The sequence below is a fragment of the Fusarium fujikuroi genome, chromosome FFUJ_chr09, assembly GCF_900079805.1.
Source record: "Fusarium fujikuroi IMI 58289 draft genome, chromosome FFUJ_chr09".
Lineage (NCBI taxonomy): Eukaryota > Fungi > Ascomycota > Sordariomycetes > Hypocreales > Nectriaceae > Fusarium > Fusarium fujikuroi.
The window spans coordinates 1557475-1585105 of NC_036630.1; the positions used below are offsets into that span (position 1 = coordinate 1557475).

A 27631-nucleotide genomic window follows, 5' to 3' on the forward strand; every position below is an offset into this window, starting at 1 on the left:
GACAAAGACTCGACGCCACGTACCAGCATCCCGGTATTGTGCGAGAGATACGTAGGTGAGAATGGTTCACCTCGTTCATGATTACTTACTATCCCCTTTGTTTGCATTGCAGGCTGGCCATGATACAGTCAGCGATTGGACATGGAGTTGGGCTGAAGTGACATCGTCATTTGCCTCAACAGCTTCATTACGACCCTCATACTCCCTGACTTCATACCATGGCTTCTCGTAAGCCAACAGCCACAGACAATGGTGATCCTCGACACGCAATCATTTGGCTTGCTTCGTCTTCCTTGCCTCATCTCAAACCTTGCTGATTTTACTTTTCCTTTCTTTTTCCTCGCAAAACATCTCCGCCGCTAGACTGAACATGGCCATAGCCTGCACCCCACGAACCTGTTAGAACAATTTCATTTCTTTTTCTATTCTCGTCCGTTGTTAGCAACGTCACTTTTAGATGCCCAATCGCGTCGATCGGCTTCTGGAAGACCGGTGAGCCGGGGTAGTGGCGTTCAACTTCCCGTAAGCCACGCCGATGATCCATGGCGGCAAACTCTGGCTTGGCCTTGACTCTGCAGATGAGGCTAGAGTCGGTGAGTTGAGTTGAACTTTTTCATGTAATCTATAGTGGGGCTTGAATTTGCCAATGTTCCCTACGTATGTGATGTACAGATATAATGCCGGATCTTTGGTATCTGTAGGCCTCGGCTCTGGAATACTACGTCGATGTAAAACGGTTGACACACGCTCTCGGTAGAATGAAAGTTTAGGCGATCATTAGCTAAGGAAGCTTCTCTCGACTCTAGTTTGATTGACAACAGGCATGGATATGGATGCGGCATCAGGGGTCTTATACGAGCTGCCATGCTGCGTAGTGACGAATTGATGCTGTCCTTCTTGTGGTAGCTTTCCGATAGGATTGAACAAGAGAAGGCCGTGTCTTGGCTACAGGTCTGAGTCCTCCAATGCCGGTCCGTTCAATCTCTCAGTGCTTGTATATATGTATTGATTCGTGATTTTCCTGGAATGAGCCAGCATATCATATTGCATCAGGTCAATTCCTCAGGTGCTATGAAGGCCTTGGTTTATGCATTGTAGTTATTCGCAGCAAGCCATGCAGCAGCTTTAGCGAGTGTAACGGTGAAGAGTTTTGTGTCCTGCATATTTCCACGATAGCTACGCAAGACATTGGCTGCAGAGAGGCGCTACGGCTTGTCATTTACGACAGCGAGATCTGATCGAATCAAGGCACTCAAAGCGCCTTAGTTCAGGTCCCATTAAGTTGCTGAGGCTCAACGGCAATGCCGATCCAATGTGACATCAAGAGTCATAGGATATGACGATTGCCCGGCAGATTCTGCCTCAGATGAGGCTTGATGTGAGGCTGTAGGTCGATATTAATAGCTATAGCGCACTTTATCCTAGGTACACATGAATACTCGAAATACGAGGGATGCTGAGAATTGAGGCCTAATTTTATTTATTTTATGGTCCGTTCTATTCGTAATCCACGTCTGTTCTGAAGTGATCCGTCCGTTTTTACGTCTCTTCTAATTTTTTGGTGTAGAAGCTCCGGTCATGATAATTCGTCCGTCGACCACCGGAGCAATGCAAGTTGTCCAATCAACCGTGTACTCGCCCTCTTTGAGAGGATCACAGATACTAGTCTTGACCTTTGCTTTGAGCGCCCACTTCGTGAAGAACTTGCGCATCAAGAGAATCTCAAAATCGAGCCTCGCGCCGTCAGGGTCTTCAAACTCTTCCTCCTCGCGATCCTTCTCATGAAGTTCCTCGTCGCTGGTTTCGTTGTCATCATGGGGTTTCATGTTGATGCTGAAGCGACGCTTAAGGAACCTGCCCCAGGGGTCTTTAGCGTCCTTGGTAACACTCTCGGTGCGTTTGTCCTTGGGTAGGTTCTCTGCAACAGACTTGAGGCTGGGGAAGTCGGTATTGAAGGTAGTTCGGACGGGTGAGACAGGGGTCTCGCATTTCTGGGCAACCTTGACCCAATGTTGCGCGAGGTTTTTCCATCGTCCTACTGTCAAAAGACCCATGAAGTACTGACGCAGCATGGCCGAGATAAGAATGCCGTTTTCTTCCTCGATGATCTCCGCCGCTTGTCCACCCTCAGACTTGACCAGCAAACTGGTGAAACCATCTGCCATCGCTGTCAGCTCTCTCTTTCGTAATTGTATAGTTTCAACTTACCTTTTCCTCGTCCCATATATCCTCGGGTACAGAGCACATAGAGTCTCTCCGGCTCATACGGCTTTCCACCAATTTCCGCCCACAACACTCTCTCCCCTCTAGGTCGGGAGGGATCAAACTCAAATCGAATGTTGGAAACCTGTGGAAATCGACCTTCCAGAGCAGGATACATAGCTACACTGTTCTCAAGCGCGTCGAAGATAGCTTGACCTGTCACTCTGAGCAACACCACAGGATCTTCAAACGGAAAGCAGGTCGTGATATCTTTGATGCGAATCGCACCAGGGGGGTAGATTTGGTCGCCACGGATAGTACCAGATGCCATGATTGTGCAATCAGCGCCATGGTGCTGTCTCATGACGTCGCATACAAAGTTTCCGATGTTGGACTCCTTAAGGCGAACTGTGCTGAAACGAGCATCCAGAGGTGTAGCAGTGTATCCAATAGGCCTTGCCAGTGACTGGTTGAGTTTGGAGGTGAGTTCATCTACCTTTTTTAGTGTTGAAGGATCTTCCTCGATAGAAGACACAATATCTCTTCGCCAAATGTCGAAATCCCACTTAGAAGGGTCATCTTCCTTGCGGCGAGCCTCGATGTAACTCAGGTTCTTGAAGTCGGTACCAGATCGAAGCACGTGAGTCCCATTGATGAGGCTGTGAGCGTAGAAATGGTCGTGTCCGCCGAGGATGATATCAATGAGTCCCTCCGTCTGTTCCGCCAACTTGTTGTCATTGGGTTCTCGCATGTGGCTTAGACAGACGATGATCTCTGCACCGTCCTCCCGCAGCTTCGGGACGAGCTCCTTGGCAACAGCAGTAGCGGATCTGTACTCCAGATTGGGCGGTAGACTGTTGATGGTCTCAAGCCATTCTCTCTCACCCAAGCCGATGAGGCCAACCTTGATGCCATTCGAAGTGGTGATCATGTGCGTCTTCTTAGCATGGCCAATAGGTGTGTCACCGCCAATGTCATGGTCGATGACGTTTGCGAGCAGCCAAGGGAACTTGTTCTGACTTGAGAGATGCTCAAACTGCCTAACACCAAAATCGAAGTCGTGGTTCTGTGATTTGAGGCTGGTTAGTTACCAAGTCGGTCAAGGGTGGTGTGACCTACCCACCCCTACACAAGAGCAGTCCGTTCCAATCAGATCAAGAACGGGAACCATGTGTTGACCTAGGTTGGATCGTCAATATCTACCTAGAATATAATAAGATGCGTCTTTCCTGGATCCCAAAACTCACCCTTGGTCACAGTACTCTCCAAGCTGGGGTTAAAGACATCTCCAGAAAAGAGCGTCAGGGCTCTAGGCTGGTCCTTGAACTTCTCGCCTTCCTGGTACTCGCGGCACACGCTGATGAATCTTGGCAGGCCACCCACAGGCTCAGCACTCGAAGGGTCCAAGTGATAGACGTCGTTGTAGTGAATCAGCCTCAAATCGGAAGGTGAATCAGCCTGGCCCTGATGCTCAACACGACCTGAGGCGTAGGTGACTTGAGGTTCCGCAGTGGGCTCTCCGGCCTCTGCGGGGGCAGTGTCTTTGACCATTGGTAGCAATATCAGTGATGATGTTCAGATAATCGAGTATTTATTAGGATACTTATCCTTTCTCAAGAAAGAATAAAAACAGAATTCTTCAAAGAGCGGGAATTATGACAGATCCAAAGGCAACGAGGCGCAGCTGAAGCTCTACCTTACTTCTCTCCTCTCCTCTCTTCCTCCTCAAAAGTCCAGGGCAGCGCTAACGGCAGCTTGCAGGAAGGGCCCCCGGGGAATGGATCCAGTAGACCAGTCAGCACGTGACACTATGAATAGCCATTACTTTGTGTTTGTTGATGATTTGCTGCAGGAGGAGCTTTGATGTTTGGGGCCTGCGAGTAACCAACGCAGCATGTAACGCTGACGAGATTTCTTCAGCAGCAAGAGGTGGTTCTCTTGTTTTATCGTTGTGGAACATCACACGGACATGGCGTGCGGCAAAAGCAATTAACGGCACTAAAATGTGTAGCAGAAAAGGATAGCTGCTGGATATATCGGTGAAGAAAATGCCTATTAACGATCACCTATCCTTACTTGTGATACTCGAAATGCTTCGTCCCATGTGGATAGCCTCCTTTGTCCCAGACTTTCTGTCCGGCCATTGGCTATTGTCATAATTCCAATTACTAAGACTGAACTCTATGGTTTCATTAACAATACCCTGCTTCTTATAGGCGACTTGTATTCTTCAGGTGCTCAGTCCAAAGGACAATTAGGTATTTGCTCCAGATGCGGCTCTAACGTTATAGGGTAACGAATCAACCACTTCACTTCAAGATCTTGAGGCGTTCAGGCAACGCGCTTTGCTCAATCCACGCTCTAACCACATCAGAAAATAGCTTTGGCTTCTGCAAATTCCACGTATGCACTGCTCCTCTGACTACCGCACCCAGTGAGCCCTCAATGGGCATTTCCCTACCCATTCTCCTCACCGCCTCAACATCGTCAATGCCTTCTGCCGCAATCGCCAGCGTTTTGACTGGTAGCGTCCTGATGTCTTCCCATTTGAGCTCCAAGAGTCCCGTGTCCACAGCGCAAATCACTTCCCATCTCCTATTATGCCGCATCTCTTCCAGTAGTTCTTTGTGACGACGCATGCCGCGGCCTTTGACAGCCACGAGCATATACAGCCATGCCGGTACCAGCCCGAGAAGCACTAACATAGCGTAGTAGGTAATGCTCGGATGGCGGACAACCCATGCCCAGTGGCCCTCCATGGGGTGCCCCGCGGTGACAATGGCAGAGAGGACCAGCTCCGGATGTTGCCGGCTGATACGGAGAGTGATGAAAGCACCCATGGAGAGACCGACAACGTGGGCCCGGCCGTCATGTGCGTGTCGCCGAATGAGCAGCGCCACCCGCTCTGCGGAGTTGGAGATATTCGCAGGAAGAATATTGCGGGGATTGAGAATGACCGCTGATATCGGGGGCAATGATGTGATAGTCGGATAAGCAAGGAATCACGTAGGACCACTCAAGATGTGAGTTAAGTAGACCATGCAAAAGTATCGCTGTGATTGGCTTGTCTTGGTTGAGACTGACAAAGAAGAGCTCTTGCTCTGCCTCGGTCGCTTCTGGTGATGCCATCTTTGTAGGATCTTGAAGAGCCTTATATTACCAAGATGCATGTGTATTTGTCTGAAGTTACGACAAGATGAATCCAAAAGCATCATACCACCTTTCAGCTGATTTCAGCTGACTACGCCGCAGCCATCTTGATCTGTTACATATCATATCAACACTAGGTTCCTCGACAAGCTATACGATTGACGAGATGCAATATTACCGACACCGGCAGTCACGAAAAACAAACGTGAAAGCTTTTTTAACTCTCCGATCTGGAACCTCAGCTCTGAAATACTGTTTCGCATCTAGTTAGTCTAGTCAACCGCGTCACTCTTCTTCAGGCGTTTTGACAGCAGCGTAGTATTAATTGATGATCATCACCACTAGCTGTTCTCAAACATTCGCCAAGATGTTTGCATCTCAGGATGACTTCTGTTATAGGGCTCGTAAACTTATCGCAAAGAGCCTGCAACAAGTTTCATCCCAGGTCTTATGCCCTAAGCCAGAGGTTGAGAACAATATCTGAGTGTGGTATCAGCCGCGTTTCCAAGGCGATCATACATAAGCCGTCGAGATACCGATCGGATGGTCATCGTTCCTGTTGCAAGAGAGTTTCACCGTCGCGACGCCGTTTCTGCCACTACACTTTTCGCTTCATCTGGCGCCACCATCAACATCCACAAATTCTGCAGCTGAGGATCGTTGAGGAAAAGCCTGCCCTGCCCTCCACTGACTGACTCAATTGACCTCCCTCCTTATCCCTCGGCGCTAGAGGCCATGTGGCAGGCGAGTTGAAAAGTCGCCAGATGCCCTGTTTCACGAACCGTTGATGGATTTTTCGAGGCGCCATGGCGAAGAAATCCTCTGGTTTATGGAGAATCCCAAGTCCATGAAAAACGTCTAATAAGAGTTGAAAATGAAGCCATCACCGACTCACAATGGACTGACGTTGACAGGGAGCGCACCCAATAGCCACCAGATCTGGTGCCGCAAGCTAGCGGGCGAGACGCCCTGTGGGGCAGGGGTCATGGCCTGAAGAGCCCCTGGCTAAGGGCAGCCGTTGCCCCTAGCGGTCCCTGACACGGGTGACCATGCTCATGCGGGTTAGAGTGACCGTTGGCAGGCCTAGGCTGCGATCTTGGCTGACCAGGGTTGAATATTTGAAGTTGATCTGACCAGACCGCATCAGTGGCTCTTGGAAGATGCAGTCGAGGACGATATGGCCTGATGGAGATGAATAGAACGATACCTGTAGACCAGAGTTATCTCGCAGTTTTTCTCTATCAGCGTTTCACTAGCCAAGCCAAACAACAGCCAAACCTCTCGGTTCCAAAGTCGACCTCTCCCTAGTCCAACCTGAAACGAGCTGCCCTCACCCACCACCCACCACCCTCACCAGAGTCACTGCTTGGCCTGCTTGGAAGCTGGCTCGGTTTCCCGTGATTGAGTTTGCAGCCATGCCCACGCTAGTCTCCATGGCCCCGATTTTGACACCGCCACAAACGAGGGAGCCAAGAGAACCAACATCTTGGCCCTGCCTGTGACAAGTCCAGAACGCAGACGAGACAAGCCTGGCACTCGTCAACATCGATATGTGTTTTGTTATTACCATTGTGAAGCACAACAGCCGTCACGATGCCAGTTGATGTCACCTATATCGCCAATATCAACTCGATAGCCACTCACAGCCTCACAGTTCCATAGTTTCAACTGCTCTTGAGCCAACCAGATAACATCAACTCCAGCTCCCAAGCATTCCCCTTGCAGCCGCTGGTCCCACGATAGCACGTTCCCCAAAACCCTTCTGCCAGCTAAAAGGACTACTGTGCCGCTCTACCGGGCCCCATTACTACTTTCGATTCTTCGCCCCTCCCTTTCAATCTCGTTCTTTTGGCTGTTAAAAGTCAAGTCAGTCCAGGTCTGTCTTGGTCTGGTACGATTCGAGCGGCGCGTGGGCTGGTCCCCAATTTTTTCTCTTCTTCCCCCCTTGTTCTCCTGTACTTCTTTTTATTCCCTTTACTATTAGACGATCTGCCATTTGGCTGATCTTCGATACTTTAACTTGTTCTGCTTCCTTGTTCTTCTCTCCTTACTCCATATCTCTTATAATAAGTACCGATCGTTGCCGGTGGTGGAGCTACCTTATTGTCACGACGACTTCATTATTGGGATTTTGAGATCATATCTGTCTATCTATACCCACTCAATTCAGCTCGACGCATCGCATATAATCACTCCCCAGGCAGTGGTTCAATTACAACAATTCTCACCGCAGGACGGCAAAGAAGAAAGAAAGTTATTCTCTTAATTTGGACGAAAAGAGAAAACGGGATTGGATATCGCTACGGATCACGGTCTCGCGTATAGAAAAAACGGCCTACGGAAATCACTCAGGCGAAAGATACGCAGAGAATTCAGAAAGAGCTTGGAAGAGAAGACACGAGAAAATGGCCTCGGCCTTGTCAACCCGGCTCGCGGCAGCAGCCCTTTTCGCCCTTTCAGTAACAGCACAGTCATCACCCGCCATGTCCATTGAGTCCTTCATTCGAGCAGCTGATGATGTTCTCCACCGACCATACGTTTCCCTGCTATCAACACCGCTCGCTGAGCGCGATGGGAACGCCACAGTCGAGCAGCTTCCCGCAGGAGATGTCCCTCTGACAAAGGATGGCTCGTTGAACATGACGGCCTGGAACATGGACACCAACGCTGCATGCCGATCAGTTCTCGGTGGACTGCACAAGAGCACAAACCCCTCTGGAACTTGCGTGTGCTATAATCTCCCCTCACTCGATGTGAAGACTGGTGTTTTTGAGGCTGATGTTCGATTGTATCAAGTTTCTCAACCCAGAGGTAGTTTTGCAGCTGTTGCACCTGAGGATATCAACGTTGGAATCTCATATAAGGGTGCAAGTGTTATGCCCATTCAGCCTGCGGATGTCAATGGCACAGGTTTAACAGGCGGTAAGCCTGGTATGGGAAAGAGACAAGAGGGAATGCAACTCCTACAATCATATATGTTGGTTGGAAAGATTGATGCGGACAAGATGACGGATAACATGACTATGTAAGATTTCACACTCGCATCTCACTTCATTCACATATACTGACTTTCTCAGGGACGAGCTCGAATGCCATATCATGCCAACCCTCACCCTCACTGCCCGTAACAGCACAGGCAGTACCATCCGCACCAACGTCTCCATCAACGAAGCCGCTTTTCTCACTGGCGTCTTCTCCCAAGATGTTGTCATGTCCGACTTCGCCATGGCCTCAGCCGCCGTCGACGATCAGGTCGCCGCTCTCAACAACGGCACTGTTGCCTTTGTCCTCCCAGGCGTACAGCTCATGGTCCTCCCCATTGGTCTTATCATGATGAGCGTCTGGCTGCTCATCTTTGTCTTAGCTGTTGGCTTCGGCACATATGAGCGTTACAACTATGCTCTCATGTATAAACGCAGACAAGCTGTCACAATGCCCAAGAAGGCGACAATATGAAGCAGGACATGAAGTTGGGATATAATCAAGCGAGCTTTTCATTACTATCACGGCCATGCATAGCGTTGTCGACTTCTTTTTTTTTCTTTACTACTTTAACTCCCATAAGCGTGTCATTTCCACTCTGCCGATATTTCAGGCACCATATGTTTTTTTTAGTTGATATCCGACCTCACATGGTCCCTAGATTCACTTTCTACACTACAACAATAGATAGTCTCATAGCATCAATGTACTAGCCGCTATGGCTGAACAATCACCTACTAAGCAGTATAGAGTTCATCCCCATATTGGGCATCTGGGGGAGATGTCAGATTGTGGGACGAGTCCCCTCTACATGAAACACCATCGTAAGGTACTGAACCCGGAAATCCATTTTGCCGACCCTTGTTACATGACGTTGTATCAGCCCGTTGGTGTCAAAACTGTAATGAAATTCTTGGTATCGTAATATAACATCTAACATGGCCATGCTAAGAAAATCATGGGCTAGTCGCACAACTGTAACAACTCCAACGCTGTAGAGACCGTCCAATGCAAATATGAGAAAACGTCGAATCATAGCAAACTGGTTCCTCCAACTCCTCCAAGCCATGCACATAATCGAAACGCCGCGCGGCAAGACATGACTTCAACCTATGAGATTGACAATCTTCTCTCTGCACTTCTCCATCGCCCTTTAGCCCAGAGGAAGCATTCTGTGAAGACCATATACCACCCTGTTACCATCCAGAATGATAGAATGACACCCAGTCCGCCCATGAGTCGTGCGTCGACAATACCCCGTGTCATTGCCTCGCGAATAGCATCGTTCATCATAAGCCACCCGTAGATTGGAATAAGCGGCTCCTGGGACTTGAGATGCGATGAGAGTCGGTTTGTTGGGCCATTCCGCTCGCGCTTCCATTCCGAGATGGTGTCCGACATGCGCCAGGCAACCTTGTTGTTAATCTTGTCCCATGTCATCTCGCATGCGTACGATCTTGCGGCCTGGCCCATCTGGGCACGAAGGGTGTGGTCTAGACCAAGTTTCATGGCCTTGGCTACGAAACCATCGAGGTCGTCTGGAGAGATGAGGAATCCGTTTCCTCCTTGCTGGACAATGTCAGACGGGCCCCCTTCATCACGAGCGATGACTGGAACCCCACTGGCCATAGACTCCAAAACGACAAGGCCAAAGGTTTCTGTAACCGAACAATGGAGAAAAACATCGCCGCTAGCATAAGCAGTGGCGAGATCTTCCCCGACCTTAAAACCGGCGAAGATAACCTTACCCTTCTCTCGTAGAGGATCAAAAAGCTCTTGTACTTCCTTCTCGACATCGGGGTTGCGATTACCGCCGACGACATAAAGCTTGAAATTGAGTCCCCGGGCATCAAGCTCCTTTGCAGCCTTCGCCAGAAAATCGAAGCCTTTCTCGCCAGCGATTCTGGAGACTGTCACGAAAATGATCTCGCCATTAGGCGCCAGCTGTTTCCGCAGTTCCTCGCTTCTCATTCGGGGATTGAATAACTCAGTGTTGACACCTCGTGTTAGAACCTCTAGCTTATCTGCTGGCACCTTCTGGCCCATCAAATATCGTTTCACAAAACTCGAAGGGTAGAATATGGTCTTGATCGAGGAGTGACTGAAGAGATAACTCTGGACAGCTGCGAATGCAAAGACCGCAACGTGGCTCAGCGGTGCCGGAAATAGGATGGAACAATAGCCAGCAAGATCGGTCTGGAAATTGCAGATGACGGGTATTTGCTTCTCTTTTGGCTGTTGTCGTAGTTGAAGCATGACTTGGAAACCCAGACTTGCAGGCGATGCAAGGTAGATCAGATCGGGAGGAGCATCATCGCCAAATGTTCTTGAGTACAGAGTCGAATTGCGCACCGGGTACACGATAGAGAGCTCGGGATTGAATGGAAGAGGATATCCAGTGACTCTGACTTCGGGCTGCTTATCTGCAGGGGACATAGTTGGCGATGGTGGCGGCGTAAAAGTATTGTGTTCTGTATGGTTATGTGGCGCAACCACTGCGACCTGAGCTCCATGTGCCCTTAAATGGTTAACAAGCATCAAAGTCGTGCGACTGACACCATTGACAGGCCCAAAAGACTCGGTGCAGAGGAGGATTCGCTTCCCTTTCAGGGTATCAGGAAACTTGGAGAGGTCATGGCTGGGATAGCGCGGTTGAGGAGCGGGTAGAGCTTCAGCAATCATGTTGACTTGCAGCAAAGTGCTTTGGATGGAAGTTACCGTGAAGACATGCTGCGAAACAGAAAAGAGGCGGAACGCGAGCCTTTTCTCTTTCGCAATGCCCATAGTCACAAACCAACATCAGAAGAAATGCCTCGCACGTGGACAGAAACAGGGCCACGGGAGCGAGACAAAACATCTCTAGAAGCACATGAGGCGCAAATTTTGGTAAGAGCGAGGCTGAATACAAGCCAGAGTAAACACCACGAGGAGGGGCTGTTGGACGCAGTTCGTCGATCTAACGGGACCATTCTCGTGGGGGAGGGGCAAATGGAGGGGTCGATCTTGATTAGACGTCATGGTATGAACGAGAATATAGCATTGTATTGGTGAATATGGTGGCAGTCTTTGTTTCTAGGAATTCTTGAGAAACTTCGTGGCGGGCGTGCGAGAGGATCAAGGACAGACTTGTCTTGACCACCACAGGAAGCTCAAACGCATCAAAAGATCCCTTCTTTAGACTTGTAGGTCCTGTCATGCAATCACTCGATTCCAGGATCGAAAAAAACGACTGCCGGTCTTGTGCCAGAAGTTCTGGTAACAATGACTCAGCCTGGTCGATATCTAATGGTCTTTCAGGTTGGTCCCTGACATGAACCATTCGCTGAGATCTGTGTCGTTGAAGAACCCCTGCTGGAGACGTGTGGTGGGCGAATCAGAGGCCTCACCGATATCACATTGTCCCAAGACGTTCAATCCGCCAATGATTGAGAGATCGCGAATGGCCATGGCAATTCCAGCCCCCGTGCCCAAACATATCTTGGTCATTGGCGGCGGGTTTTGCCATATCCAACAACAATGGCTTTTGGATCGCGACTCGCGACAGACTCATCTCAGCTTGAAGATAAAAGTGTCAGTAGTCAAAATTGATCATTTCATGAAAGACATCGGAAATAGACGGAGCGCCTCCAGTAATCTCGACTCGCCAACCATGGGTTAAGCGGGAGCTATCGGCATAGGGAAATTGGTGGCGCCATTACGAGTCGAATGGGCCTTTTAGGCAAAAGCAGAGACGTACTCCACAAAGCTCAACAGAGATGACCAACAGTTTTTAATCAAACTTATCAGAGTTGGCGGCTGGTTGCTAAGAGAAAGAGATTAGATGAAGATTCCAGTAGGTCCAGATCTCAGAGAGAACATGATAGGAGAACAGACACGTGCAACATCACGTGGACACCTTATTCTTCCTTCTCAACAACCACCTGACTTTGTCCTGGGATGAGGACTAGAGTTGTCCAATTTTATGAAGAATGAACGAAGAACCCTCTGTCTGGTTGTAAGTCTACCAAGTGCCCGGCTGTGTCGCAAATGTGGTCTCATCCAATATGTTTGTTTGGATATATCTGGAACGATGTAGAATTGAGGCTTCCAAATTGGAGACAACTTGACCAGGGCATGCCAGAAAATCGCGCTTCTGCCCTGATATACCTTGAATTGTTCTCTATAGTCCAAGCGAAGTGGAATTCATCAACGGCGATACCCCTCTCGCGGATGATCTGAATAGAGTCGCTTCGCGGTAATAAACATCTGATGGTCTGGTGTTTAGGAACCCGCCGACATGCCTAGCGAGCTCGAATGTTGATGGAATCGACGGGCCGATCCACTGTCGCGACCGGAATCCCCAAATACCCATCAGCATGGGCATTGAGCTTCTGTGGACACATGAGCTGTCTGTCTTGCTGCTACAGACACGGCTCGCAGCCTCCGTTGAAGGCCCCATCATCTTCCCGGCTTGGCTCATGAATCCCATGCGAGCTCATGACGCAGAGGTCCCCGGCATCATGACACCCATCAATAGTCGCTACTAGAGCCGAATAGAGTGGGAATGGGATTAATTAGTTACAAGGGTCTGGGTTATTAGCTCGGTGGGATGCCCACCAGGTGACAATTGGAGGCTCAAGATATGCACCAAGAGATGGACAATATCTTGTAACTTGCTGACCGACCAACTAACACGAAGTCAAGTGCTTTTGCTCAATAATTCTGAGTCGGGATCCCATAGATCCTCTTGGTAACAGTTCAGTCATCGACTGCTGGCATCCCAGCCCTCAACAACCGTCAGTGATGGATTAGAGTGTTGGTTGCCAAATTAGCGCTCAGCCGCAACATAATCTTTTTGGGTCAGTCAGCGCAGAGAGGCTGGGCTGGCTGAATACTAGCCTTTCATGATACATGAACGATGAGAATACATACGTATATCTATGGAAAACAACTGATTAACTCTTCGCATCACCTAAGACCAATCTCTTCATGGGTTAATGTCCGTCTTGATTATTTTCCCCTTGTGCGACTCCTGCGACTCCTGAGAAAGGAAGCTGGCTAGAATTTTGACGAGTCAAATAGGAACCATATGATTATGAGAATTGCAATACCTAATCAACCCGTGTCGTAGCCGCGCCGATCATGATGATTTGTTTCAGAATAGGCTGACAATTATCGCCAAGCTCGAACTAAGCGTCACCTCGTCCAACACCCGACAGACTACCTATTCGAATGAGTTTCCAGAAGAGTAATCCGGGGAGCTTGCGAAGCATCGCGAGTATGTGTGGCTCGGTTCTATTTCTGTCAGACTGCCAGTGTCAATGTCAGCATTTACATATACTGCGGAGTCGGCCGAGTAAGCACAGTGCTTTTCTTCCTTCTGAGTCGGTAAGACTCCGGTTTTTGTTAGCAGAATGACGGGCATCACAAAGTGTTCAATCAGCGACCCCTGAGGCGCTATACTCCATGCCCCATCGGCCGAGCTGGCAGCGGGTGAAATGAGACCAATCGATATTACGGCGTCTCACTCTTCTGGTTGTTGGCCGCCATCGTGGATTATTAATTGTCTTGGTATTGAAGTTTGTGAGGGCCCCAAGGCGCCTGCTAATCGAGATACTGTCTAAGACAAGTACCCAAGGAATTGGGTTTTGCTTCTCAAGCGTGCCAGTCTATAGGCAATTCTGTATTTTAATGTCTTGGACAATTCCCTCCCTGATACCATAATAAAGACATGTACTCCGTAGGTTGTTTGCCTTCACCGTCTTGTCCCTATTCCCGTTAGTCGCCTCATTATCACCTTTTGCATGCCATGCCATTTCAGCCGGGGGTTGTGGCTACGTATCCGTTGTAACGAGTCGTTGCAGCAGAGAATTAACCCCTGTCTATCAGTTGGTCGAAATCTCGGCAACCTCAAAACATTGACTTGTTGATCTTCAAATCATGTCAGCCTCGCAGGAATGAAGATATCCAGTATCAGAGGACATCTATCAGGCGATGCACGGAGGGCGCATTCCGCTGAAAATTCTGCACCTCGTGTTCTGTTTTTACGAGCACACCAAGTTCTTTTTTAAAGTCGGTCAGCTTCATGAGGCTGAGGCGATGTAACTTGGCCTAGATCAACTTGTTCGTCCTGATGGCGATTGGGACTGTTACGATGACAGCATCGCCCGTGCACCCTGACATCGTGAATCGACAGCGGGAATGGATCGTTTCTGTAAGAAACAGTCTGGTCTGGTCTGGTCTCTTCCCGTCCCCAGCAAGATACCTACTGCAGGGCATACAGTAGCGAAGAGTCCATGTTCCGTTTGATAGCTTGGGTGATATGAGGAACAGTGCGTTGGACAGTGCATAACCGGGATGTGGACCCTGGCTTTGGTACCCGTAGTTCCTTGTCAGAGCATTTGGTGGATTATTTGCTTTTAAACTATGTTCGTTAGATTCTGATAATATTGGCTGTTAGTCTAATTAGAGATAGTGACGGTGTCCACCTCGAGATAACCTCATGCCATTTGAGTTTGCTGATCTGAGACTAGGCAGAGAATTTATTCCGATCTATAGCTCGTATGCATAATTCCTCCAGAATAAACTCACCGACAAGCGTCAACCAACAGTTACCAACCCTCAATTTATAAGCTTAGCCGTGCAAGGCATGTGGGGGTTGTATTGGAGGGACCTGGTTTGCGCGGGAGTGGAGGGGCTTGCGCAGCCCAGCGCAGCCCAGCCTTGTAGCGCACCGTGCCTTATCTGATGGATACTGTACGTACAGTGCTATTGGATTGGATTGGATCATTTCTCGATCCAATTCCAGGGCCCCTCGAGCTCCCAAAAGTACCCTTTTCAGCGGGCTGCAGTGGCCACGGTACCTGCATTCAGAACCCCCCTCTGTGAGAAGGTGTCTGTGTGCCTGGAATCCCTGAAAATCCAATGAACGAATCCCTGCCCCTCCAAGAATCGACACCACACACAGCACACCTGCTGCCGTTCGCTCCCTTGAAAAGTTGGCGGCGGGCGGGCAGGCGGCGGGCGGGCAGAACGAGATATGTACCTGCTGTAGGGAAGGACTGTGGAAAAGAACAAAGGTACTAACTTAAACTAATGGGAATAATCTCACCGCCTTAATTTCTCGTGCCAAAAAGTTGCTCCCCAATCGTTGCGTGGCTTCAACGACTACCCCTCCACCGGCCTTTGCCTTTGCCTTGGGTAAGGTAGTCTCCCTCCGTCCTTCTCCAGTCCCCTCCAGAGCCCAGAGGGAAAGTAGTGCCCCCCTTTTTCCTATTAGCTCACCTTGACTGCAACGTTGAAGTGGGAATATCTTTTCTAGCCTCCCTTGCCTTTGCTTCCACCTCCTTTATAAACCTCCCCATTCCCTCCCATCTCTCTCCAAGCCCTTACACTCGCTAGCATACTACGTGTGTCGATTCGTGACCTTGTTTGCGCGCATCGTCTCTACAGATTGTTCTTTGCCTTGTCTGTAATATCTTCATACCGCCTCTGATCATCATGTCTTCAAACGGTACTCAGGAGGCCCCCATTGAGGTACGCCGCATCTGCTGTGTCGGTGCTGGTTACGTTGGTAAGTTGCAGAAACCTTTTCCAATCGATTCTCCATGAGAGAGCAAAAAGCTGGTGTATCGGATTTGCGAGAGTTGTGGCAATGCACTCGATATCATGACTGCGCGCTTATCAACCCCTCGGGACCTATACACCGCTCCAATAACGCAATTGAGTTCCAACAAACTAACAAACTTCACACAGGTGGCCCTACCGCTGCTGTCGTCGCTTTCCAGAACCCCCACATTCAGGTCACTGTCGTTGACCGAGACACCACTCGCATTCGCCGCTGGAACTCCCGCCACCCCCCTATCTACGAGCCTGGTCTGCACGATATCGTCCGAATTGCCCGTGACGGTGGCCGACCTACCAAGATCTCCAATGAGCCAACCACTGACAGTGAGGGTTCCTCCGCCGAGGAGGGCGAGATCACAGTTGCTGAGCGCAAGCCCAACCTGTTCTTCTCCGCCGACATTGCCAAGCACATTGGCGAGGCCGATATTGTCCTTGTTGCCGTTAACACTCCCACCAAGTACCGTGGTGTTGGTGCCGGCAGCGCCACTGATATGACCGCTTTCGAAGCTGTCACTGGTGTCGTTGCTCAGTACGCCCGCGAGGGAGCCATCATTGTCGAGAAGTCGACTGTTCCTTGCCGAACTGCCCAGCTTGTCGCTGATACTGTAAGCACATGGTAATTCTGCAGCAGAAGAGCGGTCAAATGCTAACAACGCGATTCAAGCTTAACATGCACCGCCCTGGTGTCCATTTCGAGATTCTCTCCAACCCCGAGTTTTTGGCTGCCGGTACCGCTGTCAACGATCTCCTCTACCCTGACCGTATCCTGATCGGTTCCGCTCCTACCCCCTCCGGTAAGCGAGCTGCCGAGGCTCTCGTCAAGGTTTACAACGCCTGGATTCCTCGCGAGCGCATTCTGACCACCAACGTCTGGTCTTCCGAGCTCGCTAAGCTTGTTGCCAACTCTATGCTGGCTCAGCGTATCTCCTCCATCAACTCCATCTCCGCTGTCTGCGAGCAGACTGGCGCTGATGTCGATGAGGTTGCCCGTGCTGTCGGTGTTGACCCCCGTATTGGTAACAAGTTCTTGATGGCTGGTATCGGTTTCGGTGGTAGCTGCTTCAAGAAGGATGTTCTCAACCTCGTCTACCTTGCTGAGACCATGGGTCTTCCCGAGGTCGCTGAGTACTGGCGCCAGGTTGTCAAGATGAACGAGTATGCCCGTGACCGTTTCTCCAACCGCGTCATCAAGTGTCTCAACAACACTCTCGTTGGCAAGAAGGTTACCATTCTTGGCTTCGCTTTCAAGAAGAACACCTCCGATACCCGTGAGGCTCCCGCTCTTGAGATGATCAAGACCCTTCTTGAGGAGCGCCCCCGTGAGGTGGCTGTCTTCGATCCCTGCTGTAACCCTCTGGTCATCAAGGCCGAGATCAAGGAGCTCCTCGGACCCCTTGCTGAGGGACACAACATCACTGTCCATGGCAATGCCTACGATGCTTGCGAGTCCAGTACCGCCATCATCATTGCTACTGAGTTCGACGAGTTCCGCAACCAGCCTCCTCCTCCTCCCGCCCCTACACCTGCCGTCCAATCTAAGACCATTGGCCGCAAGCCTAACCCCAAGGCCGACCCTCGTCCTTTCGAGAGCGCCACCCCTAGTGCCAACGAGCTTCTCGCTCTCCACAAGCACCTTGTCCAACGTGCTGATGTCCAATCCCATGACCCTCTGGACCGCTTCAACGTCGAGCCCAGCTGTGAAGACGACTGCCCCGACTGCATCCAGGAACGTGAGAGCAAGGACACTGGCTTCGCCACAGGAATGGGAAGCTCCGAGGAGTACAAGCCCAAGGAGCGCGTTGACTGGGTCCGCATTTCTGAGAGCATGGCCAAGCCCCGTTGGGTCTTTGACGGCCGTGGTGTCATCGACTCTCGAGAGATGGTCAAGCTTGGCGTTCGCGTCGAGAGTGTTGGTCGCCAGCACCGCTTCTAAATGTCTCACCTGGTTTTGAGATAGACACAATTTTTTCGACGGCCGACTTTTAGATTTCTTGATTGTATGAATTCGTCGACTGTTGGCTAAGATTATACCGTTTTTAATAAGCATGAAATGACATATGGACGTGGTTGATGATACACGCCGAGATACACTGGAAGGACATGGCGGATGCACGGCGTGAACAGGTGAAGATGTTTACTGGACATAGATTTAGATTCGAAGATGTTAAAAATGCGATGCGAGAGCAATGTTTCCGTTACCTGCTGTCTGATGTCCATGGCACCTTGATTGAATTATGGCCCTGTAGCCGTTTGGACTTTGGCGATAGACAGATCAGATTACCCCATGTCTATCAATTAAGCTTAAGATGGGGAGGCTAGGTAGGTACATACTAACTGAAATATTTCATAGCGGTTCAGCTATCACGATCGCTATCTATCATGGTGTTCGCGTCAGTCAATTTGTTTCATGACTAATCCACCATGATCCTGTCCTGAGACGAAGCTTCAAACACCTTGTTTCAGCCGATTGACCAGGCGTCTCACCTCTGAACCTCTAGTGTAACAAGCTATCACCGGAATACTACTTGTTTCCCAAGCCCAGCCGTCATGTTCCCTGCAACAACGTTCTCGATCTCGCTCCACGTAGCATCGTGCCCTGCACTTGATACAGATTACTACTCTCCTTTGGGCACGCGTTTCACCATGCATCGAGGAGTACCGTCGCCGTGGTTCGCCTCCTCGTGCGTGCTTCTCGTCCCGAGACATTTGTCGTCTTTGTCTTCCTGTTGAACGGGTGACATCTTGGTCTCGCTACCATACGCTCTTTAACCATATTGGTATCACTTTTGTGTTATCCCGGGGCTGTGCCTCTATATTCTTTCGCTTATTATTCAATTGCTGGCTGCAGGCGGCTCATCCTGTCCTGTCTTGTCTTCGAGGCCTAAACGTACGGGCCACCATCGTCGACTTGGGATACAGTCGAGGCAGCTATTCGTCGAGATGAGATTGTCATGGGCCAGACAGGCCGCAATTGCAGGCCTCGTCGCTGTCGCCATAGCGGACGTCTTGCCGCCGGACGACATTCCACTCATGTGCGTGACGATCTGTGGTCCAATCGTCGAGTTGACAGCAAAATGTGATGTTCACAACCATCGCCTCGCGAAGCGACAGCCAAACCCCGAGTGGGTTCCAAAGTTGGCCGTGGAACCGCTCGAGGATGATGGACTGCACAAGAGAAGCTTTTCTATCATTAGGGCTGCACCGACGTCATTTCCTCCACAGTTCGAGCCTCAAGAGAGCACGGCATCGTCGACTTCAACTTCAACGTCAAGGTCAACACCAACGTCGACTACCAAGTCTACGCTGGCATCAATGAAATGGGTTGCGGACGACACCAGTGCGGAGGAGCAGACAATGACAATGAGACGTACCTTGATAAGTTCATCGTTTGTCAGCTCGGAAGTAACTCAACCTACGAAGACTCTTCAGGGTGATTCTGGTACAGCGAGCATGACTAGTTGGGGGGCTAGTTTGCAGACCCAGTCATTAGTTCCAGAGGATGATCCGGAGAGGGAATGTGTATGCAACAACAAGAGCTTTGATGTGGCCAAGATCGCGGCGCTATGTCAAGACTGCATCGTCGTTGATGGACACAAGCAAAACAGTGAGTCTCCATGCTCAAACTCACTAAGCAGCTGCTAACGAAACAGACCTGGATATTATCGTGCGGTCATGCGGGTTCAAGCCGCTTACTTACACTCCTGACCAGGACAAAGCGGCGGATAACGTTCGGGTCGAGGCGACGCGGCCGACTGCCATGGGTGCGAAGCAAGACTCGACGAATGCAGGTGCTGGATTAGAGTCTGGTGGTAATTGGGTTATTATTTTCACTTCATTGTTAGGAATCGCCTTGGCGGTATGAGTTGCGTTCGATTTCAACACTTTAGATATGTAGATCATAGCGCTTGCGACAAGCTTTCCTTTCTCCCTTATTATATCCAAGTTTAGATAAAACACTCGTTGAACGAAGATATCCTTGTCTGTTACTATCATCTACTGGTTTGCGCGGTTCTTTCAGTGATGGCGTGTGACGATTGTATAGATAGTGAGTGCTGTACGTGAAGCAGAAGGTATTAAAAGTGTAGAATTAGGTATTCTATGTCTATGATGGCTTCTTCTATATGCAACCCAATGCCCAATATTAACAGTTCATATAACAAACATCAGGTACGTGGTACGAAACATCTCCAGAATCATGAGCCGCCGAAGCCCACTATGCATGCACCCTCTTGTGTTCAAACTACCATGGCAGCCATAGCCGAGGCGACGAGTAGACCCTATCATAATGTCAGTACAACTTGAAATGACGCAAAAGGGTAATATCTTACCATTCCCCATGTACCAGGCCATAAGTAAGAGGCACCACTGTCGGTGTCCTCGATTCGAGCGACCAGCTTATCTCCGACACCACCGAGACTCTCTTCGAAGTCCTTGAAGTTTTTGGCGTCCCAGTCGGCACCGTCTTCTCCTGGCACAGCGTCGCTACCAGGGAAGGCGATATACAATACATCATCTTCATCGTGGCCATTGTCGCCGTTCATGTCATCACCGAAGCAAGCCGTTGCAAGGGAGATGGAGGCCTCTCCGACCATTGCTTCATCACCATCATCGCCATTCTCGTCGCCCCAGATGCCGTAAAACTAACAAAGTCAGCAATCATTCCGCGTTCAAAAAGAGTCAATTGTTTTACCATTTTGTCGCCGCATACAACAGCCATCACACTCAATGGCTTGATGCCGTGCTTTTGCGCATCAAAAGTTGGCCAGTTCTTCTTCGTACCCACGTTTCCGAACACCACGTAAGGATGAATATTGGCATCGAGGTCCTTCTGGTCCGTGCCATACGACTTGAGCTGGTCTTGAAAGGACGTGACAGATTGTGTGTCGCCTGATGAGCCACAGCGTCCATCATCTGCAGAACTGCCCTGGACTCCATCGCAGTCGATGTCCATGTTGACGAGCTTGCCTTTGGTGCCCTGGAGATATATCACATTGTAGTCCTTGAGATGATCGCCGCAGTAGACGTATGCTGCTACTGATTAGTCGCGGTTGCAACTGCAACGCGGATCTTGGAAGGCTTACAGCCATCGTCGCCGTCGGCGCTGTGGAAGCCTTCTGCGAGAGTATCATTGCAAGAGCCTTGTTTTATGATGCTCTCTTTGAGAGCCTTGATGTTATCGGGGACATCGCGACAGGAAGCCAGAGTGGCGATCGACGCGAAAAGGAGAAATCGAAGGGAACCCATGTCGATGAATCTGCGACCGAAATGAAGTAGCGAGCGTGGGGAAAAGGAAAGGCCGATCAAATCAATCGCGATAGTTGATCTCTATCTTTATGTTTAAATGTCTATGGAAATGTCCCCCTTATCAACCTCGGGGCGAGAGTGGTTTTATTCAAAGAGCTCATTTTTTGCTTGCATGCAGGCAGTGATCCTCGTCCAATTTACTCGGAACCAAAAGTCCTGGGCTCGCTCCCTACAGAGTTGCAAGCTGAGGGCTTAGGCTCCCTCCAAGGGGTATCAGGGTGCATTATTCCCCGCCAAGACGGGTCGATCTGGTCTAGAACGGAATAATTTACTAGCATTAAGCATATTTATAACCTTTGGACCATCGGCTGTTGTTTTTTGCTTCTACAGGGCGAGATCTTGCACATTGGGAAATTAGTCCGCCTAGTTAAGATCCAGATTGGTAAGGCTCTCGTTTATTGTATCACTGCACTGCACTGCATTTTAACGAACCCAGTCAGTAATGATTGACGCGAGGGACAGATGAGGCAAATGAGACCAGAGATGTGATTTGCTGGGGCTATTATTCTTGTCAAGTTAGAATGGATATGAGACAGGGTTACCCTATGTTTTCTCACCTGAACCAACACATTCAGGTATACAGTAGAAACCCACAATCGAACGAGTCAGTCCATCAATGGATCTAACTTTCTCTGATGTTTCTGTGACCTCAATAGGTATAACCCTTGATGAGTTGACATCCGTTCATCATATTAAGCTTTAATCACGAATAATTGTATGGTCATCCTCACATCTGAAGCGCACCATGAAACAAAAACAAAAATCATCGATGTTCCATCGACGTACATAACCTTGCAACACTCGTGCTATTGGATCCAGTAATATTTTACTGTACTTTTCCTTGTTATCTTTAGTTTGCCATTGTCCTATCGTCCCATCTTATTATTGGCCCGAAACATTTCGTCCGAGGCCGTGTTCCCGCATGACAACAGCTCAATGAACCATCCTCGGCAGCATCCGTAGCAATGAAGCAAAGAGTCGGGTCACTATATGGAAGTTAAAGTCAGTCACATCGTTATCTCCTAATCTCAGACATATGGACCCTATTGATCAATGACAGTTACACTTCCAAGAATTGATAAGAAGTGCATCAATTCGTCCGTCTCGGCCTCCGCACGGCCGAACAAAATAGCCGTGAAACTAACACAGATGATCGTTGGTAACCATGCTTTGTCCGTGAATTCGTCCGTACCTCGACCGGAGGCCATAGATATATAAGAAAGCAGTGAGGATAGTTATATAGCAAAAATATAGACCATCAGTGTTTCTATTCATTTAATTTACCAATAATCACAATGTCTGCTCAGCTCCAGCATAATGCCGCCTGGGAGGCTAGCCCTCTTGCATTCCTGTCCCGCCAATTCATCGAAGGAGTTCCCAAGACCCCCAAAGGCGTCACTCTTTCCGGGAAAACAGCTCTCATCACGGGCTCAAACGTTGGATTGGGATTTGAATGTGCTCGTCAACTTCTAGCCCTCGATCTTTCACAATTGATCATTGCTGTGCGGAACCAAACGAGAGGTGACAGTGCAGCACAGAAACTACGCAACGAGTTCCCAGAGGCAAAGATTGAAGTGTCGTTGGTTGACATGGCTTCGTACAAATCGATCCAAAGCTTCGTCAAGTGGTGTGAGACTTTGCCTCGACTCGATATTGCCATACTGAACGCTGGATTGAGCAGACCTCAGTTTGAGCGATCGGACCAGTCCAAACATGAAATGACATGTCAGATCAACTACCTCTCCACTGCCCTCCTCGCTATCCTTATTTTACCCGTCCTCAAGAAGAAGCGTGGAACTTCTGAGCCTGCGCATCTCGCTCTCGTTGGCTCTGACATGTCATACTGGGCTCATTGGACTGGAACAAGCGATGCCATCTGGGATACAGTCGACGACCCTTCCAGCTGGTCCAGCAATGGCGCCTATCAGGTATCCAAGCTTCTTCTTATCATGTTTGTCGGAAAACTCTCCGAGTACGTCTCGCCCGACGAAGTCATTGTCAACTTCCCCAATCCCGGCGCGTGCAGGGGAACAGAATTTGGAACAGATGGTAAGAGGAGCAAGATTGAGCAGTTTTGGATGGGTATTGCCAAACCTATTGTTGGAAGAACAGTCTCTACTGGCGCAAGATCCTACGTTGATGCTGTTGCTGTGAAGGGCAAAGAAAGCCATGGCAGCTTTGTTGGCGAGGGCAAGATTAAGCCGTGAGTACTTTGAAGCTGACCGCGACGAAAATGTACTAATTGAATTTGACAGATACCCACAGATTATGTACGAGCCGGTGGGAAAGGCACTTCAAGAGACGGCTTGGAATGATTTGATGAAGGAATTGAGTTTTGTGAAGCCTCTGGAAATACTCAAAGACAGCAACTGAGCTGATCTTTACGGACCAGGGCCAGGCATGAATGTATATTAGGAAGAGCCAAAGAGATAGAAATAGGCAGAGAATGTAGTCAATGAAGTCAACAGTACTAAGTCTCGTCATCCGCGCTTTGTTTGATCTTGGTCAGCACAATCGACTCCATTGCTCTTCGTTTCCACCCGCTCAATATCTTCAACAATAGTCGTATCGTCGTAGAATCGAACCTTTTTCACCACCTTCACCGACGGAGCGTTGCCCCCAATTTCGACCTTTTTGAAGTTGCCCTGACCATGTAGTCTGGTTGCTTCCATCCCAAAGTATGCTCGCCATCGGCCGCTGTCGATGAAAGCAAGGAAAATGCTGAGTTGCAGATCTGTCCAACGAAGGATCGTCAGTAGGGCAAAGAGAGAGAAAAGGATGTAAAAGATAATGAGGCCCCATGGCATCGATCCATCTTGCTGAAGTTCTCCTTCGATATTCGACAATGTGCTGCTCTATTGGTCAGATGTAGTATTAAATATGTCGCTGAGATAGTGACGCACTGGTTCGAAGAGATGTTCTCAGAATTGTAGGCTTCAAGGGGCATTTGGTAGTTTCGAGAACTCATTCTGCTTATCGAGCCACTTGAATTGGACAGTTTGATCATGATGAAGGAAAAGGGTTGTGTGATCTGTGCTTAGCCATGACCTGTCTCTTATTTATACTTGTGAAAGAAGACACAAAGGATAAAAGGTCTTCTAATCGTCATATCTATGCAAAAAGTTTCTTTCTTACACATGACTACCCCCGAACCTTCTTTCAACAGAAGTTCCTCCTCGATTGATATGTCCCCTTACAAGTCACTCTCCCAAAGAACTCTGTAATCCACCCCTCACGCCATAAAGCTTGACCCCGTGTTACCAGTTTTCGCCAATAGGCGACTCCGTTGGGGATGTTCTTGTTGTTCTTGTTGTTCTTGTTGGTCTTGCTGCTGTTGCTTTTTTCTTATAGGAGCCCATCGAAGAATAGTTTGGAACCCGATAATTTCTGAGTACTTGTGTTTGCTCGTCATTTACGCAGCCAAAGTTCTCAGCGTCATATGATGCTTCAATGGCGGCACATACGGTATGGTGAATATCGTCCAGTAGCTGCTCCTCCCTTTGTCGCTGGAAGAAGATGAAGACAACACCGAGAATGAGACCAAGGATACACACGGCTGTGCTGAAGGTCAAGATGCACACAGTTAGAAATCCGTTGCTGTAGTCCATTTTGGGCAACGTAGACAAGGTATCTGTTGTGTTGCGATTGCTCGTATCAGCAAATGATGGAATTGGGTTGAAGCGAATTGGTGAGCTGGAGCAGGAAGTTCTCAAAAAAAAAAAAGTTGTGATTTTAAATTGGCTCGAAGAAGAATAACAATATTCTGTGCACATTTGACTTGTATTTAAATTGTGTGTGAATTCGGAGTGCACCTATATAAAGTTACTGAGTGCTATGGTGGCATGTTTTTAGTTTTGGGATAAGACCTGTGGCAGAAATACTGAAAGAATGCGATGTGAACACACTCATCTATAGGCTTACGGGTGAAGGAGAGAGTTTAGTTATGAAGATCGAGTGAACTGTATAACATTGCCAGGGTCTGATTTCTCTGCAAAAGAGGCTTGGTGATGATAGATGTAGAATAGACCGCCAAAGATAGTGTAGATTGTAGTTAATTCCACCGGAAGTCATTTTTTTGCCTCTGGTTGTCACTGTCTGGTTCGATTTGTGGGCAGAGAGGTGTCATCGTGGCCGCATTGGAAGGCTGCGAGTAGGTGGCTTGGCCAGCTGATGCAACAGAAAGAGTTCATGATTCTTGATGATGGTATGGCTATCTGCCCCGTAACCCACATGAGAGATCCTGCTATGTAGAAGTGTTGGTGTTTTCTCAGTTGCCTTGAGCATGGCACTAGTGGCCTGTCATGTGGAAGATGTAGTTCACTAACTTACGAATCCTTTTCACCTTAATCAAAAGAGACTATCGAAGACGATATTTATGGTTTTATTCTGCTCAAAAACAGGGTTGATCAACAGCTGGCCTCACCTGTTAGTCTCACCAGACTCTTCCTCCTTTTTGGACCTGCACTACCTTACTATATTGGTACAGCTATTGTTTTCAAAAACTCTTATACTGCGAAACATGACTGAATTATGAAGCAGAGCCCTACTTTCGCGCCAACACAGGCAAATCTGCACTTATTTTAAGGTAATGCTGAAGTTCAAAGAGTGGTCGCCGAAACACAGAGAAGGAAGCTCATTCATGATATCTAGCGACAGTCACTTACAGACAGGCATATGCCGTCCCTTCGATACGCAGGGAACACAACTTCTGCAAATTTCTACGTCTTACTCGGCACCGGCTTCAGATTCCTCAGTCAAGTTATAGATTGTTGGTGACAAGTCACCAACAGCCGTGGCTGCAATATGGCAAGAGCTGCATTTCGTATCCGACTGTCATGTTGCATTCACTGTAAGCAATATACGTAGTCTGAATTGATGCTTAGATGTTGTTATGGTTCTCGCTCACGTTGTGAATCAGAGTTCAAGTAATGGCTTGTCTCACCGGCCTAACCCCGACATCTTGCATTGGCTGAAACGGTAACATCGCTGCGTTCACACGATGCCACTTCTAATCGCAGACATGCACGAGTCAGAAGACTCGATTGGTTGGACCGTACTCCATCTCTTAGAGTTTAATACCCGAAAGCTACCACGAGCCGAAATACCTTGGCGAGAGCTGCTGTGTTTGATGGATGTTGTCAATTACACAAATATCTTATCAATCTCCGCCGGCTAGAATGCTATATACATCATTAATATCGTGACCCGGTTAGTAGTGGTACAATGAATCGAAGGCCAACAAGACAAGACAACACAATACAACACAATACAATACAGCAAAGACGTGAACTTGATGTGCCAGCATCAACGCAGCACCCAAATGGATATCACCTCCCAAAAGGCTTGGCATATCGTTCGACGGTCCCAGATGCTCCGCCAAGTCCACAAATTCTTCCCCAGTCAAGCTCAGCTCGGCTTCACAACACGCACATAGTCCAGCTCCATCGTACACGTTGTCACCCACTTCTCCCCAAGGAAGAATCTCACATTTTCAGCAGCGCATCGTTATCAATAATGCGATCCTTGTAGCCCTCACAGGCCACCTTGACAAAAGCCCTGGCCATCTGCGCAACTTCAACGCCGTGAGCCGAGCGACCGCCTACAAGTCTTCTCTTCTTGGGCGCGTCTGGGGTGACGATGGCGCTGGGTCTCAAGATCCAAGCGCTAAATGTTTCAGGGCTGGCGTCTGCAATCTCGCATAGACCCTTCTCCGCCTCGGACTTTGGTTTCCTTGGGTCCCCGAGCGAGAGCAGTGAAGATGCCTTTGAGTTGGTCTTGTTGCTGCACAGGACAAAGTTGAACTTGTTGCCTCCTGGTGTCTTTGGCGCTATGCGCTCGCTCAATGTTTTTGCCGCCGTGAGCGGTAGTTCCACGTTGACGTGGTGAAGAAGTGTCTTGTCGTGGCTGAGACGATCTGGCCGTGCTCCAATGGCCCTGGGTGAATGATCAGCCTCTCATGTTTGTACAGTATGAAGACTGATCTTCAGAGATCGAAAGAGACTGTCTTTCTTACCATAAACACGCCGAAGACCCTTCAAGTCGCCGCAGAACTTGATCCGAATACCTCGCGAAGTCTTGAATCATGATAACATCCGCCTTTGGGTGACTCTCGATGTCCATTGAGACGGCCTTTCGAGTGAGAATAACGACTTTTGTGATGCGCGCGTCCGCGAGACAGTGTTTGACGATCTCATTGCCGACCATCCCGGTCGCCCCTGTAACCACAACCTTCATCTGTTGAGTAGAATATCGCAGAAAATGACTTGAATCAATGATGCAGTCGCCTCTAGAGAAGGAAAAGAAGAAGAAAAGAAAGTGTTTGACGGATAAATGAGTGAATGAGTGAACGAAGAATGATGGGTGTTCCGTAGGTAGCCTCAGAGATGAT

General features: G+C 49.0%; 11 protein-coding genes; 4 read left to right on the forward strand and 7 right to left on the reverse strand.

Annotated features, from left to right (window-relative positions):
- Positions 1–1550: 1550 nt before the first annotated feature.
- Positions 1551–3753, reverse strand: FFUJ_09689 (related to 5`-nucleotidase precursor; the record flags this gene model as incomplete). XM_023568380.1 has 4 exons in its annotated part: positions 1551–2158; positions 2209–3268; positions 3326–3381; positions 3450–3753. 4 exons carry the CDS (start codon positions 3751–3753, stop codon positions 1551–1553), a joined length of 2028 nt encoding a protein of 675 aa, XP_023435587.1.
- Positions 3754–4511: 758 nt separating this feature from the next.
- FFUJ_09688 (uncharacterized protein) lies at positions 4512–5331 on the reverse strand (the record flags this gene model as incomplete). XM_023568381.1 has 2 exons in its annotated part: positions 4512–5107; positions 5160–5331. 2 exons carry the CDS (start codon positions 5329–5331, stop codon positions 4512–4514), a joined length of 768 nt encoding a protein of 255 aa, XP_023435588.1.
- A 2426-nt stretch (positions 5332–7757) lies between these two features.
- On the forward strand, positions 7758–8808 carry FFUJ_09687 (uncharacterized protein; the record flags this gene model as incomplete). XM_023568382.1 has 3 exons in its annotated part: positions 7758–8377; positions 8430–8692; positions 8717–8808. 3 exons carry the CDS (start codon positions 7758–7760, stop codon positions 8806–8808), a joined length of 975 nt encoding a protein of 324 aa, XP_023435589.1.
- A 636-nt stretch (positions 8809–9444) lies between these two features.
- On the reverse strand, positions 9445–11016 carry FFUJ_09686 (related to glycosyl transferase; the record flags this gene model as incomplete). The annotated part of the gene is made up of 1 exon (XM_023568383.1): positions 9445–11016. The coding sequence occupies one exon, from the start codon at positions 11014–11016 to the stop codon at positions 9445–9447; it is 1572 nt and encodes a 523-aa protein (XP_023435590.1).
- Positions 11017–15813: 4797 nt separating this feature from the next.
- FFUJ_09685 (probable UDP-glucose 6-dehydrogenase) lies at positions 15814–17872 on the forward strand (the record flags this gene model as incomplete). XM_023568384.1 has 3 exons in its annotated part: positions 15814–15886; positions 16069–16544; positions 16604–17872. The coding sequence occupies 3 exons, from the start codon at positions 15814–15816 to the stop codon at positions 17870–17872; spliced, it is 1818 nt and encodes a 605-aa protein (XP_023435591.1).
- Positions 17873–18969: 1097 nt separating this feature from the next.
- FFUJ_09684 (uncharacterized protein) lies at positions 18970–19801 on the forward strand (the record flags this gene model as incomplete). XM_023568386.1 has 2 exons in its annotated part: positions 18970–19543; positions 19590–19801. 2 exons carry the CDS (start codon positions 18970–18972, stop codon positions 19799–19801), a joined length of 786 nt encoding a protein of 261 aa, XP_023435592.1.
- A 373-nt stretch (positions 19802–20174) lies between these two features.
- Positions 20175–21183, reverse strand: FFUJ_09683 (probable chitosanase precursor; the record flags this gene model as incomplete). XM_023568387.1 has 4 exons in its annotated part: positions 20175–20216; positions 20268–20579; positions 20630–20967; positions 21021–21183. The coding sequence occupies 4 exons, from the start codon at positions 21181–21183 to the stop codon at positions 20175–20177; spliced, it is 855 nt and encodes a 284-aa protein (XP_023435593.1).
- Positions 21184–22538: 1355 nt separating this feature from the next.
- On the forward strand, positions 22539–23616 carry FFUJ_09682 (related to short-chain dehydrogenase/reductase family protein, putative; the record flags this gene model as incomplete). XM_023568388.1 has 2 exons in its annotated part: positions 22539–23446; positions 23499–23616. 2 exons carry the CDS (start codon positions 22539–22541, stop codon positions 23614–23616), a joined length of 1026 nt encoding a protein of 341 aa, XP_023435594.1.
- Positions 23617–23723: 107 nt separating this feature from the next.
- On the reverse strand, positions 23724–24211 carry FFUJ_09681 (uncharacterized protein; the record flags this gene model as incomplete). XM_023568389.1 has 2 exons in its annotated part: positions 23724–24093; positions 24147–24211. 2 exons carry the CDS (start codon positions 24209–24211, stop codon positions 23724–23726), a joined length of 435 nt encoding a protein of 144 aa, XP_023435595.1.
- Positions 24212–24500: 289 nt separating this feature from the next.
- FFUJ_09680 (uncharacterized protein) lies at positions 24501–24851 on the reverse strand (the record flags this gene model as incomplete). Its single annotated transcript, XM_023568390.1, has 1 exon — positions 24501–24851. One exon carries the CDS (start codon positions 24849–24851, stop codon positions 24501–24503), a length of 351 nt encoding a protein of 116 aa, XP_023435596.1.
- Positions 24852–26726: 1875 nt separating this feature from the next.
- Positions 26727–27447, reverse strand: FFUJ_09679 (uncharacterized protein; the record flags this gene model as incomplete). XM_023568391.1 has 2 exons in its annotated part: positions 26727–27177; positions 27257–27447. The coding sequence occupies 2 exons, from the start codon at positions 27445–27447 to the stop codon at positions 26727–26729; spliced, it is 642 nt and encodes a 213-aa protein (XP_023435597.1).
- Between the last annotated feature and the right edge of the window lie 184 nt (positions 27448–27631).